This window comes from Halichoerus grypus, chromosome 1, assembly GCF_964656455.1.
Source record: "Halichoerus grypus chromosome 1, mHalGry1.hap1.1, whole genome shotgun sequence".
In the NCBI taxonomy this organism is placed as follows: domain Eukaryota; kingdom Metazoa; phylum Chordata; class Mammalia; order Carnivora; family Phocidae; genus Halichoerus; species Halichoerus grypus.
Genome location: NC_135712.1, coordinates 131,377,425 through 131,397,309, shown reverse-complemented (window position 1 = coordinate 131,397,309; position 19,885 = coordinate 131,377,425). Strand labels below are relative to the sequence as shown.

Sequence of the window (19,885 nt, the reverse complement as noted above, 5' to 3'; positions counted from 1 at the left end):
AGGAGATCTAGACAACCTTTAGGCCCAAGAGAGCTGGATTCTTTTCCGGCTCCTACCCTGTAGAGTTGAGGTCACACGGAAGATGATTGAGATGTCCTCCCCGGGTCATACCAGACTGAAGACCTACACTGTTGAGGAACTCGGATTCTAAATTATATTTAAGAAAAGACTTCCCTGCTTTTAGTCAGGCCCCAAGTTTTATTCCAAGGAATACTTCCCCTGGGAAGATCTAGACCAGCCTCAGAAATCACCACAGCTCTTGCCTAGGTGAGATGCCTCCGGTACAGACCTGTCCCTTGTGCTTCGAGAGGGGCAGCCGTGCCGTGAGCTTTGTCCTCTGTCTGCAGCAGTAGGCTCCAGGCCCAACCTGTTTGCTGAAAGCCTATTTTCATAAGTTACATGTTCTAATTCAAGAAATAAGAATATCTTGTACTTGATAATGGTTCACAGTTCTCTAACACCTTCATGCCCATGAATTCATTGAATCCTCATACCAATCTTTTGGTTGGAGAAAGAGGAGAAAACCAAATTTAAGGTTGAGTCCGTTTTCACATCCCCTGTTAAGTCTCTTGCTCTTTCTCCTACCTCAAGCCAGCTCCTCAAAACACGAACACTTTAGAAAGGGGAAAATGAGACTTGGGGAATTTTTCTGTTTGTCACAGAGGATGGGAAATTTTATTTTTAGATTAGGAAGAAGAACACATATGAGAATCTTCTCCTGATAGAATACGTTAAATGTTTGACAAATGATCCACTCTTGAAGACTTCAGACAGTTGGGCGTTTCTGAAATGGTAGAGAAAATAGCCCTTTCCAAACTTTGCTCATAGGAAAATGTTGGGGGAACCCAAGCCCTCTAAAGCTCCCTGGTCCTAAAGGCTTCTTTTCTTATTATGCTTAGCAAATTTTACGAATGAGTTTCTAAGAGGAATTTGATTAATAATAATTAGTGATTACTTTCTGGAACTTGTCTGTTCCACAGATCAGTTTTAAGTTGATGATTTCTATTTAGGTGTGTGCTTATTCTGATTTATTTATGTTTTTTGTTTGTTTATGTTTTTAATATATGTGACGTTTGGAGTTAAGTTAGCATTTTGTTTCCATAAGGACTGTTTGAAAGCCTGTGATTATCAAGTTATAAATTCTACATGAATTACATAATGATTTTTTCTTTATATTTTTATGTCTTTCTGTAATTCTTTAGTTTCTTCTAAAGGAAGATGGGATATTTTATAACAGTGCTTTAGAAAATGTAGTAAGTTCATATAAGCAATGTATAATTAATCTAGTAGCTACACCCTTCTGTCTCTTTCCAACAAAGTCTTCTAGAATGTAATGAAACATAGGTTCAGTTATGGGCAGGAACTTGATAAAAGTTTTGTTATGAATTGCTTCGCCAGCATGATTTTAAGATCTTACATGCTCATAAAATGCTTTTAAAATACTAGACTTTTTAAAGTCCATGTTTGGAAAATAATTAATGTTGTTCCTAAAAAGAACAGAAAGAAAAGTATAAAAAGATAGAACCATGATATTCAAGACAGTGTTAATATACAAAAATTGGAAAATGGGGACCATTTTCTATCACCAGTAAGAATACCTCAGAATAGCACATTTCTTACATAACATTACCAAGAAAACATTTATAGTTTGCATACCTTGATAAATAAATTCAGGTTGGATTTGTAAAATGAATGACAAAGCCATTTGCTAAAAATTAGACATTAATGAGCCAGATTTAGCAAAGGGCCACCAAAAAGCAGATCCAGCGTGTCTTTAAAAAGTTAGAATTTTTCCAAATAAAGAAATCCTGTATAACATCATGACTTCAGTACAGTGCAGTAGTTTCTAAGATAAGCATTAGCGTTAGACAGACTTCAGTTTAGATCTCATGTTGCCTTATGAATAAATTTTTGTTTTAGGAGAGTTTTCTCGATTTTAAGATGGGGCAATAATAGTACTTATTCAGGGCTTTTGTGCAGGTGAGAGCTAATGTACCTGAACATGATGCCCAGCACGTGAGAAACAGGTAATAAATGCCAGCCTTTGTTATTATCGTAATTATTATTAAAATTACATCAAACTTTAATTGCGTGTATGTGTGTTTGCGCACATGAGCTATGTGCTTGCAGGCAGTTCTTCCTCGATCAAGGAATAGTACGTTCAATCAGGACCACAGTAGAGTTCATTTTGTGTTGTACATGTGTAGTATGTAGCATGTATATAGTATTTAGAGTTCCTTTTCTAGTATGATTTGATGCATTCAGCAATCCAGGAAGAAACAGAATAGAATCCTCATGGAAAATTTGTGTTCTACTGCACAGTTTTAGGGAAATAATAAAGCTGACCCTAGTGCTTGCACCCTTTCCTCACGTGGGAGGGTAAAGAGTAGGAGCTCCAATTCCTCACTACTTCCCCGGCGCCGCTGTAATGATGGAGTAGTACGCCCTACCTTGATAAAAGCTATTCGGAAAGCAACTGCATTTATTTTACCTCCTGTGCTATTTGCGGAGAAGAGCTGAAGAGTAGTTTGTTTTGCCTGGAATGAACTACTTTATGAATTTTAATGTGTGATATAATATTAAAAGCTAAACCAGGATTAAAGAAGATTTTTTTTGTACTAAGCTAAAATAGTACTTAGTAGAGTGAGGTATAAAAGATTTTTGTTTCCATTTTTACCTGGGGAAAAATTCAGCTTTCATATTTTTGAAAAGCTGTCCAAGTCAGTTCCCCTTAAGCAATAGCTTGTGTTTAGGAAAAAATGTGATTCCAGAATTCTAATAGCTTATCTATGATAAGATACGTTATCTGACCCAACAAGATGATAAAGAAGAGCTTTTCTAAATATTTTTAAAATGAGTAATACAGAGTTTCTTACTTTATATTTTAAAAAAATTGTTGCTCTTTTTTTTTAATTTTTAAAAGTTTCATGTGTATGTCTTTTCCACTTTTGATTATGTTGGCTACTAGGGAACAGTTATTTGATTTTTTTTTTTTTTTTTTATGATTTGAAATTCTTTTTGGTTCAAGTTGTAATTGTTTTATTAAAAAAAATTAAACAATGAAATTTTTAGAAACCAAATCACAGGATTGAAACAAATGATTATAGCCCACCTCAAAGATAAATTCTTAAACATAGTTTTTACGAAAGAATGAAAATTATTTTAAAAACATACTGAAACAAGAAGTTTCCAAAGCCTGCTCTCTTAACAGTTGCTAAGCAGATGCTACCAAGGAACTATTTCTTCCAATGCACTGGACTTCATGCCTCCATTTCCATAACATTCAATTTTCAAAGCGATTGAAATGGCTTTTCTTCTCTCTTTCATTTAAACAGTGAGAAAAATAGGTATTAAAAGAGACCCCATGGGGTGATCAAATCTATCCTTCTGCCTCAAAGCAAGACCACCCCAGAGCAAAGTTGCGAATCTCACCAAAGCAACTTTGTAGGCAATTTATGGTAATGCGTTAACTCTTCTGGCTCCTAAAGTGGTATTTAGCAGATTATTGCTTCAAAGCCCTGTGTATGTTCTTAGTGGCCTCCAGTCCTTAATATTACCTCCGTGAGTGCCCTTGCTTTCTGGAGCCACAGAGCTAGAAGGGGGACTCTGGAAATCGAGCCTACACACTTGCCATCACTGTCTCCAGCTTAGAGTTTAGCAGTGGCAAGTGACACTTTCTGTGTCTTCGCTTGGGCCTGTGGTGCACTCATTTCACAGCATTTTCCTTTCAGTGCTTAGAAGGGTAGTGTCCAGGTGGAAAGCTCTAGCTGCCTCCTCCAGATAAGCAAGAGGTGAGTTATTTTGCTAATTGGCTAGAAGTTAGAAGGCATGTTTTAAAGACTCCTATTCACTCTCTTAAGTGCAGAGGATCGAATTCCTTAGGATAACCTCTGGCCGTCTTTTGATACCAAATATTAGGGGGAGAATGAAGTAGACCCGAAAGACTTGTAGCGTGACTAAAAGGGTGTATCATTTCATGACAAAAGAAATCCTTCATTTATTCCAAAATGGACTTCATTTTCTATTGCTCATTGTATATGCGAACAGAAACCTGGGTTCTGGAAAGGATCCTAAGAAACGTGGTCCACAGTGAATCATCTGGCTGGGAGAAACAGGGTCCTGAATCTGTGGTAACTTTTCGTTTACATTTTCACCAATTTCCTAGTGAAAAAGCAACTACATAGTTCATGCGTATATTTTTCAGGCTGGTTCACGTAACTGCATAATAAAAATTAAATTTGGAGTTTTAAAAATTAATAACAGCATCAAGACATTTTGAGGGTGAGATTTTATTTTTACCCCCAAATTTTGTGTCATTTTACTGCTGATACCTGCTTATCATTATTACCAAAGGCATTGATACTAATTTTTCACTCGATTATTCATTTTGAATATATTTATAAAGTCACTGATTATATAATTTGTGTAACTTGCAGTAATGTTCTGTTAAATATTGTGAAACATTTTCTTATTGTCTGGTTCCACAAGTCAAAAGGAAATAGTTATGTACAGGGGTGCCAGGAAAAGATGAAATAATTATACAGAACAGCTTGGACATGCACGTGTAAAATGCAACCAGCCTTTATGATAATTAAGCAAGGCACTCTACCTGTTTCATGGATGGATAGAAGATTTAAATATGCAGCTCTGCAAATGGCTTTGTTATGGAAGATTTTTTAAATGAAACATAAGAGGAACAGGCATAAAAAAAGAGTCTAAAATTAAAAAGGCCATAGTATGTAATAGCTATTAGTGATGCAATTGTCTGTTAGGCACCGGGCACCCAGTGAAGATACAGCACTGGGCATTATGATTTTAATTGTGAATTTCCTTTGTTAGAATTGCAATGGACAGTAATTGGGAAACAATTAGTTTAGGGTTTTCAAGTCTTTGAAACTATTCTGTTTTCCAGAAAACTTACTTTATGGCGTTCTAATTCCTGTTTGTCAGCTGGCAGTGGCTGTCTTATTATAGATGCAATCACCTGTGACAATGTGACTTTCTTAACTTAAGCAATCTGATCTCGGGGTAATAACTAATGTTGAATGACTGCACTGTTGCTCACCTGGATCATAAAAGGAGCAACAGTGTCCAGTTTGGATGCCGAGCCTGAAAAGCTTCAAAACAATTTGGCCAATGAAAAATGACAGTCACGTTCAAAATGTTTTGTAGGTGAAAACAGCTACTATTGCCACTGAGAGGAATGGGAAACCAGAGAACAATACCATGAACATTAATGCTTCCATTTATGATGAGATTCAGCAGGAAATGAAGCGCGCTAAAGTGTCCCAAGCACTGTTTGCAAAGGTTGCAGCAACCAAAAGCCAGGTAAGAACCTTGGTGAGGCACTGAGAATGTTGATCCGCGATGCCTGTGAAAATTTCATTCAGAGGGGTGTCTGTTTGCAATGTGGACCTGCATCGCATCACTGAGAGGGCAAGGTCTCCAGGATCCTTGACAGAGCTCTGTGATGAAACAAAGTGTCCTTCAGATTCAGGGAGTAGATACGTGGTTTTGTTTCCTCCAACACCCACTCTCCAGACCAGGGATTTCTCAGGAAATCTCGGGTCAGTTAATAGTTGTTTTCAGAAGAGTATCGTAATGTATAGGCAGTTTCTCAACGTGGTCTATTGTACTGGTACAAGTAACTTGAATTACTATTGTTTCATTATTGCTCAGATGACCTTGATTTCCATCCTAAAAGACTACAAACGTAATAGTTTCTTCTGTTCCAACTCAGGCATCCACAACTATTAGGTACACTTACTAAAACAAACTGGCGCGCTCGCCACATGTATCTTTGCACATTAATGACCTTAGTTTTTCCAGAGATGCACGATATATAAGCCATACAAATTGAATTACAGTTAGAAAACCTGTCCAAATCTGATGAATTATAAATGAATAGACTTGAATCGGAAAAGTTACGAGTCCCTACCAAACAAGGTAAAAACATAACAAAGGAGAGATAATGCAGTCCTTTTCAGTATAATGTTCATATATTGAAAATTTATGCTCATCAAAAGCAGCAGGGTCATCTATAGGAACAAATTTGTAGTTACTTATAAACCCTCGTTCAAAACCAAGAATACTTTTTAAAGGACCAGAAGAATACTAAACTGTCTTCCCCTTCCAACAGTAGTTGGTAACATTATCAAGGTGGGAATTTAGAGGCAGTCAAGGGCTCAGGTGAGATTTTAACAACTTGTGATTTTAAACAAATATGTTTTCCCTATCATTAATGAACTCTCCTTTATAAAAGAGCCTGGCTGCCGTCAACTTCTGATAAAAATAGTTCTGAGAGTATTTACAATATGCTGCATTTACTATACCATACTTTTTTTTAAACTCTTCCTAAAATTTTTCTCTACCAGCATTAATGGTGGTGCTTCATAGGGGTTTTGCTTTAGAAAAGGTTGTTCTTACTTAAGTTATAGGCTGGATGAAATACTTAAGGGATATCTTGGAAATGTTATATAAAAATGATTAAACTCAAGCTGTGGACTGTAAAAATTATAGCTTTATAGGCCACATGCCTGCCTACCCTTCAATCACTGTCAAAGTGATAATTTCTACAATAATATGTTTCTTTTATTGTGAGATTCTAAACATCAAGTGCTGTTTAAACATTAAACTGAATTGTTTATGTTAGTGCTGTACTCAGCGTGTCATACATCAGGCCACCGTAATCTCTCATGGAATGTAAAATTCTGTCATGAATCATGGCTTGTATATCGGAAATTACTGTAATTTTGATTGGAAATTACAGGGCTCTTGAAATGTTTCTAATTATGATAGAATGTTAGAGCCGCTTCAAACCTGTGTGCTTCTTCAGATGTCTTCATTTACATGCCAAGACTATGCATTAAGGAGAAATGTCCTGCTCTCACTTTGCCCCTCACCCACCCACCCTGCACATTCTTGTTTTGGCTATTTAGTCTAATTATGATGAGGATCTCGTATTCAAATGTATATTATCTTGCCTTTCTTTCTGATCCTGCATCTTTTCTGACCTGTCCAATTAAATTTATCAAGAGTAACAGACTGTATTGTTACGGAGCCAAACACTTTCTCCAAATCCCAAAAATAGATAAACAGAGAAACTAGACATGTATTATTGTAATAAGGGTCAGCCTTAAAACGAACAAAAATAAATATGAAAACTTTTCGATAACTGTCATTTAATTGCTTGTCATCTGTCACTTAATCCAGTGACACAGTTCCTGCCTCCCCATTTCCTTTCTGACTATAGCATAGCTCCTTTCAGTTAGCAGCCCCTTCGCTACCTTCATTCTTTCTTTCTTTTAAATGATATCCCCAAATCTGCCCACCTGGCCTGAGTTACTGATTCGGGAACTGTTTAGACAGTGCCAACAATTGGTTGGTAATGTCATGTGAATGATGTTCTGGTGAGTTTTTTAAATTTGCTTGCTGTTTGTACCCCTGTCCTACAAAACTCCCCATGAGTCTCTTTCAACAGTGTCGACTGGCAGCTTCTATGTCTCTGCCAGGATGGTGTGTTTCCCAGAACCCCTAAAGCTGTAGCTAATCCCCTCATTACTGATTAAGAGAGAATCCAAGGAGCCAGTTGTTGGCAGTGGGGTCAAGCATACTGGTAACTTTCATTCTTTCAGATAGTTATTCCTAACTATTAATATCCTGTAACTTCCTAGCAGAGGATTTTTGTACTTTTCCCTTTGTCACTCAGTTTAGGTGTGAGCACTACGCTCAGTATGAAAATATGTAGAAAGATAGATGATTACTTAAAAATAAGCAGTCCAAAAAGTGTGTATGTCACTGAGAGAAGAAGTCAGACTTAACAAGGGAAAGTAGTCACTGTTTAACTTCTGTTCTGCCATGATTTTTGTGAAGGAAACAGAACTAGCAAACAAACCAAAAAAAAAAAAAAAATCTTCAAATCAGACTGACCTTTTCGCGGTCAAAATTTTTAACTTCTAAAAGAGTTATTTACTTCTGAGATGTATGTGCCACAGCTTGTCAGTGTGAGGCAGAGGTCACTGAAAATGAAGCGTGTATGAAGAGGGATGAGCTGGAGTCACTTTTATCTCAGCCCGTCTCGCTCCATCTGCTTCTGGTCCTCTGAGTTGGCTTACTGTCCAGCACCATCTTTGTGCTAGACCCCACTGTGCATTATGTATGACCTACATTTAATTCTCAGAGTAACCTTTGGAGCTAGCCTTGTTTTCCTCATTTTATACACGAGAGTCACCAGACTCACAAATGGTAGAGCCAACCCCAGTTTCTCGGTTCTCTTCCTCTGTCCTCCTATTTTAGTATTTCCTCAGGGTTCTAGGAGGAAATACTAAATACCCTGCTCCGGGAAAGAGGAATTAGGGGAATTGGACTAACTGATTGAGGAAACGGCTGGAGCTTTCCTTTCTTCATTGACATTTTCATGGAATACGGGTTCTTATCAGCATAGGGTCCTAGGAATCCAGGCTTTTTCATGTCCAGTTGGGCTGAGGGGAGATACATGGTAGAGGACTCCAAGTAGGCTATGGTCCTGTCTGTATCACTGGTGTTACAATATTGAGAAATTATTTAACCTTTTTGAGCCCAAGATTCTTTTAACATGGGAGAAGATCATATGCTATAATAGATGCAGAAGAGCTTTTAAATTATACAGCACTCTACACAAATGGATAACGTCTTATAATGTGCTAATAAGCAAGAGGCTCAGACCTCTACACAGAGTGACTTATTTATTATCTCTGTATTTATCTCAAATACTTTTCATTTTAGACTAAAAGGTAAAGCTTTAGGTAGGTATCCTGAGTGGCAGGCAGCATAATCATTTTTTTAAAGTTTCTATAGTCCCAGAATGTTATGAAACCAGACACATCATAATCGTGCTATGTACTGACTAATGCACGAAGTATTTTCAGTAAAAGAAACCAAGTCTGTGGATTCCACCATTTCACATGTATTCTATCTTCTCTTTGATGAGTAATAGAAATGAGATTGTTTTTAACTCTAATAGAAATGTCTGAATAAAATATGCAAGTAAAAACTGAAGGTAGGCTACTTTTTGTGCTTGGGTAGGAAAGCAGGCTAATGCAAACTTTAAAAAGATGATCTGCTTTAAACATAATGTGAATAGCTACAAATGAATACACTTTATATTCCTGGTATTCAAATAAGCAGCAGTTTTTCCAAGTGAATCATATTGGAATTTTATCAAACATTTAGTCTGATAACATTCAAATAATTATGAGAGCAGAATTCACTAATTTTACTGTTTAAAAAAAATAGTTGATTTGGGTAATAACCATTACGGTATCAAGGTTCAGTTACTGTTCATTGGTTATAGTGTTTTCATATGGGAGATGGAAATGGAATTTTTTCCTTAATGGTGGCAGATGTTGGAATCTAATTTTATTCCACAGCAAACCTCCTGAGAGCTCTGAGACTTAAGGTGTATGTCCAGCAAGGGGACATTAGCCGCGCCATAGGCCTCGCCTTGTACATCGAATTGTTACATTGATTTTCATGTCTGCAGAGTGGAGCTTGCAGATACAGTAATGTGGGAGTAAAGGGCTTTGACGGAGCGGCGCCGCATCACCACTTGTGTTTAGAAAATGATTTCTCTCTACTGCTTTATTGAACAGGGTATTTCTTTTAGGTAAAGTGACTAGATGATGAAAATTCTATTTGACTGAACATGACTGAATATAATCTTTGGCAGTCTCTACCCCCCCAGTCCCCTAGAGTTACAGAACTCTGGATGCTACTACTTCAGCTACTGGATAGGTATGGTTTTAGTGCTTTTAAAAAAAAAAAAAAAAAAAAAGGCTTTTGCCTCTGCCAAGATAGCACAACCAGTGGAAGAGAGCAAATAATTCAAAGCCTTTTGCTTTTTTCCATTCCCCTTTCAGACACTTTTGTCATCGAGATTCAAAGCCTTTAGTGAGAGGGAGAGAAGAGCAGGGGGCAGAAGAGAGAAGGAAGCTTTGGTGCATCTTTTTGGCCTTTGGGTTTGGAAATTCTGCCATGGTGATTGGAATGTCTTAAATACAAGTGAGATGATACATCACGGATCAGTGGGGCTAGAAATGGGGCAAAAAAATGTAATTTTCATTGCCGGGAACAGGAATGTATCGTGACAAAACCCAGGGAAAAGAAATCACGGAAGCATGATTGCACTCTGTACTCCAGCATGTTAGCGAAGGCATCTTTTATTGTTTAGAATTAAATTACACTTCAGGGAAACTACACTTTGAAGCGCTGTGCTGATTCATTCTTTTGGAATGTTCATGCAGCAGACTTTGCTGCGACAGGATTTCACCTGTGTAGCCTCCTAGGGAAGACACAGAGGAGACCCCTGCAGATGTGAGAGTCACTGTTTCTGTTATTTCTGGTGCCACATCCTTTTCTGGGAGTCTGTGGGACAATCTTAACATACTGTCCTCATCGCCCCTTCTCGGGCAAATCGAGTTTTCTTCAGGCAGGTTCTGGGGACTCTTTACACATTTTCCATCTTTACACACTCTCTTTACACACTCTCCATCTAGTGCTTTATTTTATTAATTTTTTTTTAACTGGGTAGAGGTGACTCTGGGGAGATGCAGCTTAGATTTCCCTGAATTGGCTTCCCTGGGGGAGGAAGGGCCAGAGAAGTACTTTGAGGGGTGAGCAAGGAGAGAAGCAAGACAACCCCACAACCCCAGGTATAACCACGGCGGCGGCAACCTGCCCATATGCACTTTAACACCCATGTGGGAGGCCCCTGGGCTGCATTCTTGAATAAGAAGGATGTGGAGTTCCATCAATCTCTTGTTTTAGGTAGCCAGTGTTGGTAACCACCTCAAAATCTCTTGTCTTAATACTGGAACTCCATATTGGATTTAATTTTCTAAAATGCAGACCCATCTTTATATTTCCAGTTGGTTGCTAAACAGGACTGTTGAAATCAGTGATTTTAAATACACAAATATTGACATACTCTAACAGTTTAAAAGGTATGTAATTGTTACACAGTGTTTTAAGAAAAGCTAGTTAAATTTGTGGATGTGAATATCAGCCTGTCTACATTTTAAAGACAGGCCTATGTTTTATAAATCTAGGGTTTGATCAAGGAGGTCCAGAATTATTAAGTAGAACACTTACTTGCTCATTATATTTTGGGCTAGAAAATCATGTAAAAGGATGTTTTTCCTTCTATATACTTGATGTTTATCTATTTTAAACAAGTTGAACAGAAGGTTTTCAGTTACCTTATTGCCACTTTCAGATCACTTAAAATTTTCACTCTTTTCCCTTAAATTTAAAATTAATTCCTTACCATATAAATACATTTTCTTCATTGACCCACTTAATAAGTTAACTGTTACAAATACAGTCATAATTCATTAAGCCCATTTTCTCCCATCTTGAGAAAATGTCTCAAAATTTTAGACAGTATTTGAAAGGAATCAGTTGGTGAATATTGGGCCAGCTCTTCATTTTTTTTTTTTTTCAAAAGGCTTTTGGTTTTCTTTTCTTTTCTTTTTTTTTAAGATTTTATTTATTTATTTGACAGAGAGAGAGAGATCACAAGTAGGCAGACAGGCGGAGGGAGAGGGAGAAGCAGGCTCTGCTGAGCAGGGAGCCCAATGTGGGGCTCGATCCCAGGACCCTGGGATCATGACGTGAGCCGAAGGCAGACACTTAACCAACTGAGCCACCCAGGCGCCCCTGGGCCATCTGTTTAAAGAGGATCATCGTATGAGGAAGTCCAAGGAAGGTTACCACAAGAGTGGGCCACTTGAAAGTATCTCAGCATACACGTTCTAAAGCATGAGTATACCAATTATGCATCTGTAGAATCTGCTTTAATCTGAAGCCACCTTTTGTCCTAAAATGTTAGGGTAAAGTTGAAAAGTGTGGACGAAGAATATTCTGTGGAAGTTCATCTTTCTGGAAGCTCTTCCATGATACGATCAGTTTTGACAGGTGACGAGTGAGTTCTTCGGGACAGGCTCAGGCATCCATAGAATGGGAGCAGGGAAGAGAGCAGCAAGCCCGTGGGATTTAACTCTTAACAGCAGTCGGTCCTCAAACGGAATGTAACTTGCCTAAACTTAGCACGTAACTGTTAACACTGATAGAATCCTTCAGCAGACTACCAAGTTGAAAGGAAAAGTGTTTTCTCAGAAGTCTCCACAGTTGTCTTTTATGTTTTGGGTAGTAAAGGTAGGTTTTATTTTAGCTTTATCTCCTTTTTTCCTTATATGAGAAATGAAAATAAAGGCCCTGTGAAATGAATGAAGTATGAAAATGCATTTATGTAAAATAACAATAGAAAAATAGATCTGGAAGAAACTGCACCATTAAAATTTCACATCAGTGAAAGGTGCTAAGAGAAGGATGGGAGAAGTTACGTTGCTAATACGAATCTCAGGTGGATTTTTTTCTGCTCTGCCAGAATACCTTCAGTACCTTAAAAAGTAACCTTTAAGATTATTCATTTTTGTAAGTATAGTTGTTAAGCTTTTACACATGGGATTCTTTTGCATGACAAAACACAACAGTGTGATAGACCACTCCTGTAAAAATAAATGTATATATTTTAGAGATTAGCAGAAATATAGCCATCCTGTAATTTATCATGAAATACCTTGTAAAAATACAAGTTCCATCCTCTTGTGGAGTTGCCATACAATTGTTAAATTGATGAAGTTGTCTTTTTTCTAAGTTTTAATCTACTTCTGTTGCATGTTAATAGAGAATCTGTTCTCCTTTGATTGCTTGATTCAACAGCTCCAGTTGCCTTTGTGTATATTTTTTAACAATTCCCTTTTCAACCAGTATGCTTCAGGAATTGGGCTTAAACACACTGTTTCATAAACTGCCAGCCTCCTCGGCCGCCTCAGTGCCTCTGATTCTGTAAATCAGATCATAGGCAGCATGCTGTCATATAATAAGGTGTCTGATCCTTATTACCAGTTTGTTGATGCACAGACTCCTTCAAATTGACCATTGCAACACATGGTTTCCCCTGAAACTAGCTGTGATAATTAGCGTGGTTCTAATGAGACAGAATGTCACTGATCTTGTGCTGAACTGTCGAGTATCGGTGCTACGGATGGGAACTGTCAGAGCCTGCCATCTGTGACAGCTCTTGGCATATTCTAGTGGCAAGGTAGAGCATGCTCAATAGAGTATTTTCAAACAAATGGCCCTTTTCTTGATGAGGGCTCTGTGTTCTGCTCAACTGGAAGAATGTTTGCCCCAAGTTTGGCCTACGCTGCACCCATTCTGAGATCCAAATGCGAATAAAATTTTAAATCTCTGTTCTGTGTTATATAAGAGAAGAATCTTTTGTTTAGCAGGTGAATTTTAAGTGGCATTCCTTCCCCTGATTTTTGACTCTCCCAGTTGCCCCATGTTGTCAGTGAACAGTCAAGCATTTTACGATACTCTTCCCAGTTTTAAAATTGCCTTGTTTAAAAGAGATTTGCTGGGAGTTGGGATGGCTCTTGGTGATGAAGCAGTCTGATTTGATGGAGAGGAAAGGGGAAACGAAAGAAACAGCCCCGAACGTGTATAGAAATACCCAAGCTGAATAGAAGAATTAAAACGGACAGGACATTTAGATCTGTAGGCTCCAGAGAGAAGTAGAGATTTTTTGCTAGAGTAGAAGTCCAGCGCTGCTTATCATTCCAAAATATGCTTTGTTGCTTTTTATTTCCTCCTCTCTGGCAGACCACACAGGGCTTGTTCTGAAGAACATTTTCACTAATCTGATCAGGCAGCCAAATACGCCGGGAAAACTGCTTTAATGATCCCACTAATTACCTCAAGTCAATATGAACTGTATTATTAGACTGAGGGAAAATATTCCATTAGGTCTCCCCCTTGGGAGTTTCTCCGCTTTGTGATGTCACTGAAGCCTTCACCCTCTCGCTTGTAATTAATTTTATTTACACACGCAGGCACGCACAAGGTCACACCTGCACAACCGGCGCTGGCCAGGGAGCTCGTGGCACTCCGGCTTAATCAGATCTGTCATAATTACCATTCTGCATGTTTCTGACACACGCTGTGAAATATTTCAATTTAACTGCCGCTACCAGCACAACCAGATGTAGTGCGAGTGTGGCTGCGTTGGAAATATTATTCCTCAGGATAAACTCTCTCCTCCTCCTTTTTCCTCCACCCCCCCCCCCTTACAGCTAATGTGGCACAGAAGCTGATGTATCCTGTAAATCTTGAATGCAGCGCTAGATTGATAACAGGCGATTAGACAGTTTAACCACAAACAGCTTGTTCATTTTTCACAAATGAAAACCACATGTGGTGTAACTAAAATTTCAGGCCCTTTTTTTTTTTTTTTTAGAGTTGGGGTATGTGTGTGTGTGTTGAAGATGTGCTTAAATAAAAATAAAATGCAATGAAAAGAAGTTAAGTGTCTATAAAAATGGAGAAGTTGCCTAGTCTTTTCCAGGTTATTTTATCAAAATCCTTATCAAATCCCATTTTTGCCACTCTCACCAAAACTCGAATGAGAGAAAGATTCTCCGTTGGACTTTCCATTATTTTCTGTAAGATTTATTTTGGTTGGGAGAGATAATATCCCTCTGGTCTATCCCTTTTTTTTCAGGGCTAGACCTTTGATTTGAACAGGAGTTCTGAAAGAATATTTTACTGTTGGGCATGTATAGTTTTTTAAAGGTCAGTCTCCCTATTTTTTAAAATGAAAAGTTGTTAGTTTAGGCTTTATGGTTCTATCCCAGACAATTCAAAAACAAAATGGACCCAATCAGGAAATTTATTTCTTAGAGATGTTTGTTGATACGCAGAATCAATCTGAAAGGTAGAGTTCAAAACCGGTGAATTCTGCTTCCATAGAAATTTTGGAGATAACCTGGCAGAAAGTATAGGCTCACTGGGTTACCATATAAGGCCAGAGTTATCACCAGTCTCAGAAGAATCCAGCCATAAAGAAATTAAAGTACTGGAGCCATAAGAAGGCAAATAAGCTGGTAGAAAACTAAAATTAAGAGAGGAGAAAGAAATAGGATCAGTAGTGATTTAGAGCTGTACCTCTAGAGAAGGTTCACCACAATCCACTTTAGAGAACATTTAAAACCATAGCTATAGCCTAGTTAAATGTCTTTTAATGCCAAATAAAATACACTCCTTTTCTTTTATCTTTATTTTTGTTTTACTACTTCAGTTATGAACTTCTCTTGGGAGCTTCCTAGGATTCTGTGGTGATTCCTGTTAAATGATAAGAGGTGCCATTTCCCATAGACTAGTGGGTTTTTTACCCTGTTCCCTTAGTTTATTCATTTCCCCCCTTCCTTAGTTATTTTCTTACATTAAAAAAAAAAAAAAAAACAACCAAACAAAAAAAACTTCACTTCCCAAGTTTTTCACCAAAACTTTCTTTCCCTTTACCCTGGCTGTTTTCTCTGTGTTTTGGGTTTGCTCCAGGATATCTTACAAATTTGAAATTTTAATATTTTTCTGCCTCTTCATGCTTTCTTCTGGCTGGAATATCACTTTAAAGAAAAAAAAATTGTTTGCCTTTTCGTTAGAACCCTTCTCCCGTCTCAGATGCTAAGCAGTTCACACAGTTAATACCAAATTATTAGGTCAGTTGCTTCTCACATTCTTCATCTGCCTCTATAGTCATTTTGCAAGATGCAGATATTGTGGAAGATTTGATTCAACCCCCACCTCAGCGATCTGTCACAACACTATTTCCTGTTGAATACAGATGTCCCCTCAGAATCCTTCTTAACACAGAGGTGAAGGCACCGGTCACTGATCATTAGCTCAACCCACCGCTGCTTCAGTCACTTGTATTTTAGGATGCCCAAGAAGAGGTTTGATATACAAAGCATAGGTGTATGGGGATGAGTCCAAGAAATAAGAAAAGTGGAGGTAAAAAAAAACAAACAAAAAACCCTATACCTATGATGTCATTGCTACTGCCTTTGCTTTAATGACCTGGAAGTTTTTGCACAGCTACTTCAAGATATGTTAGTGATAAGCCAGCATGCAAATTGAATCACATCTTGCAGTCATTGGTAGAGCTCACCACAGAAAGGAAACTTAACTTATTCCTTAGCAAGTCAAAGATTTCATTAACATTCTGAAAAATCATCCACTAGTTTTCCATGTTTGCAAACTTTTGTTTTTGTATGTTAGAATTTTTTTGTTCCCAGCACACCTGTTGATACAAAAGGGAACAGGAAGGAGAGGAAAAAAAAAAAAAAGAGTTACTGTTTAGGGATTGCCATGGTATGTACAGAGTCTGATAATATTCAATATTTTGAGTATGAGGGAAGAGCATATCTTTTCATTTCATTAAATTTAATTAGACTACAAGAATCCCATTGTTCAAAAAAAGATTATAATTTTCTTTATGGACCCCGCTGGATCCCTGTCTAATAAAAGGACAGTTTTCATGTATCTGGTAACAATCATAGTTGAAGATCCAGGAGAAAGTAGTTCAGAAAACTTTATCCTGCCCAACTCAGTCCACTTCCTTAGCACTGGCAGTTCTTCTGCAATGTTCTTGGATCCTCATGAAAATGTACAGGAAGGAGAATTGGCTATTTGCCATTTTCTTTTGGACCCGCCGTTTGCATTTTTCATTGTTGAAATCATCAATATCATTTACAGTGTAGCTCACCTTTGTATTCCAAAGCTGACAGGAATGGGAGGGCATGTTCCTGAATGTCTGTGTCAGATAAAAATAAGGTAATGGTAGCTAATTGACAAACTCACAGATGGTTTATATAACAACTTGGACATAAACTTCATCTTTCAGAGAAAGCATTGAGGATTGCAAAGAGTGGTGATCCCAGTTCCACCGCTCTCATGCTGTGTAGCCCCAGGCAAGTCGTTTAACATCTCAGGCTCTGAACTTCCCCTTCAGGAAGGTAAAATAGGTTGGGTCAGGTTATGTCTAATGTCCCTTGCAGTGCCAGGTTCTGTGAGTTTGCTGCTGAAACAGGTGTACAAGTGTGAAAGAGGATGCTATTTTGATTGAAGGTACCAACGACAGGTGTGTTAGTCTGAAAATGAGTCACAGAGGAGGCGAGGTTTTGAATAATGAAAGGGCTTAGTTTGGGGGTTTGGACAGACCAAGTGCTATTTTGGGGTCTGTAGCCAAAAAGCATTCATAGGTGGGATATAGTGGGGAGAATTGATTGGGATCCAGTGTATGAACTTCATGTTATATAGTGTGAGATGAGCTGAAGGTTGATGTAAATGCGTCTGAAGACTGGTTATTACACACCTGGATAACCTCTCTCTCATTATCAAGGACCTAGCAGAACCAGTACAGTATAGAGATGAGATGAGCTCCATTTAGTTGGGGTACGGGCTTGGCTTAATATGCAGCGGGGCGGTGGTTGCCACAAAACAGTGTGACGTGAAGGGTTGCTAAAGAGTCTCCACCTTAAACACATTCTTCTGTTTGTTTTTTTAACTGATACCTGAAATTCTACCTTTAACATTTCACTATTTTTGGACTGGTATAAGTCTTGGGAAGGATAACACTTTAAAGAGAAAATAATTATTCTCGGTCCATGAGAAATCCCAGGTTTGGAAGAGGTTAGTGAAATAAGAAAAACGAGGCAAGGAATGACAGCTCAGTTGAAGGAATATCCTGAACCCCATATTTGCAAGTTCATAAATTGGTACCTGTAGCATTTAATAGCTGCTGAGGACTGCCCATTCCCAAATGTCTCCTTTAAATGTTTACCCATTTACTAATGGTACCAATACGAGTGCTACTTGTTAGGGTGCTACTTGGCTGGTTCATTGATGGAGTATTTGGTGGTTTAAATGAAATGCAGATTAGCTAAAAATAAATTACTTTCAATAAGGTCAAGGAAGTGAAGGCTGTAAATAAAATATACATTCACAAACAGACAAATGCTATTAGGAAATCCAGCTCAGTCCAATCCAAGCTGTTACTGTCTAAATTGCCTTCTTTCTTCCTGGCTTGCAATTAATTTTTGCTTGTGTGTTTGGAGATTGGGGGAAGGGTAATAGCCTAATGGGTAATGATTTTATTTTAGTATTTTGATTAAAGAGACTAAATAACTTGGACCCTGGATAACCATAAGGACTAAAGCCTTATCCATCAAGCTTAATTTCTAGACAGAAAGTTGCATTATATTTCTGTATAAATTTAGCTTTGTGCTACCTATAATATATAGTGAGGAGATGGTTGTGTGGGAGTTATTTTCTACCTATGCCCCCCCCCCTTACCATCTTCCTATTCACTTTTTTTCCTTTGTTTAACCCTCTACTTGACTAGACTCCTTCTGTCCTGTCCTCAAATCTTAAAGGCAAATACTTTAAAACCATTTGCACTTTGAAAAGTGGTGCTGAGAGCAAGGACCATTATTTGATTACCTCTGGTTTCCTAACCTTTGCATAGCTCCCCACACCCCATGGTGTGCCCAGGTCACTGTTCTGTTCCTTTCCCTGCTGCCATCCTCTGTCTGCCCTGCTACCTTATCCCCTTCTGTTTGCGAAACCCAGGTGTCTTTGGAAAACCTCGTTAGTGTTCCTTTTCTGACAGAATTTCTCAAAGGATAATCTGCTAATCTTGTCTACCTTTACAGTTATTTGGATGGTATGAAGTTAACTAAATTAGAATATGGTTGCTTTATTCATGGTTGTAAACCCATTTTCTGAGTTTGTAATAAGACCAGGGAAAAACAGTGAGGTCCTCCATATGTGCTAGTTCAATTGTTAATCAAAAATGTTTAAGCTGTCAAGCTATTGTTTTATGAATGAATTCTCCTCCAGCACTGAAATAAATAAATCAAATAAAAGTCTTCCCCCATTTTGGTCGACTTGAGGATTGGGTAAGGGTGGGCATTCTTATCAACCATGGCACTATTGAGATGCCCTGATGGAAACCTGGGGCTCCTCAGGGCACAGTCTGGGAACCAGCGTACTAGTGATTAACTATTTTCCTCCAACCCATCCCTAACAGGCATGGTCCTTTAGTGGCAAACAACAACAACAAAAACAAAAAACAAAAAACAAAACCACCAAAAAACCCAGGAAATCTGTTTCATGAATCCATAAATACCAAAGTTTCCTAAACTACTCGGGGCTTATATAAGATAGTTCTAGAAAAATATTCTAAATATATGTGTGTATATACACACATGCATGTGGGGTGGTGGGAGTTCCTAACCTATGGCCCACCTTCCCCCAAGGGGTCCGTGAATTTGGATAGAAATCTTTATTTTCATTAACATGTTACTGAAATTTGACATTTTATTCAATTATCAATATGGGCAGTAAATCATAGTAGTATTAACATTAGGTATGAATTTGTCACCAGTAAAAATCACAAATATTTTCACATCACATTACGTTATTGCAGATATCTCAAAATATTATCTTTGCTCATCACTATAAAATTACAGTAGTTATCAGATCTGTTGTTAGAGCTCGTTATTTAGTGTGTTAATAAAGAAGAATTTATATTACTATAGCACAAATTTTTGATAGCTGTATTTCAGCATAATTGGTTGTCTTCATAATCTTACGTATTTTATTTCAGGCACATAAAAACATTGTTCTGGAAAGGCATCATCTGTGGGCTTTACCAGCTTGCCAGAAGGGTCGATGGCACAAAAGAAATGAGACCAATGATTAGATCAATTAGATGTGGGGGGAAAAATTACATATTTTTTCTAGTATATTAGTGGAACAATTCTTGAATTTACCAGGGAAATGTTTGTTATTACTTTATAGTATGCTTATTTTTCAAATGCCTTTCACTTCAGAGCACGTAAGCAAGGGTTAGAGTCATTGCAGTAACATTTAAAACAGCCGCAAAATCAGAAAGCTTATCGGCAGCCTTTTCTCCAACATTCTGATGCCGCATACAGTGCAG

The 19,885-nt window shown here is 37.9% G+C and overlaps 1 protein-coding gene across 11 annotated transcripts in view; it reads left to right on the top strand.

The window, feature by feature from the left end:
- The window catches only part of SATB1 (SATB homeobox 1), a 98,583-nt gene that overhangs the window by 62,216 nt on the left and 16,482 nt on the right, over window positions 1-19,885 (top strand). For all 11 annotated transcript variants that reach the window (XM_036090454.2, XM_078072192.1, XM_036090455.2 and 8 more), the window contains one exon: window positions 5,173-5,328. In XM_036090454.2, coding sequence (XP_035946347.1) covers window positions 5,173-5,328 — 156 coding nt within the window. The remainder of the gene's footprint in view (window positions 1-5,172; window positions 5,329-19,885) is intronic.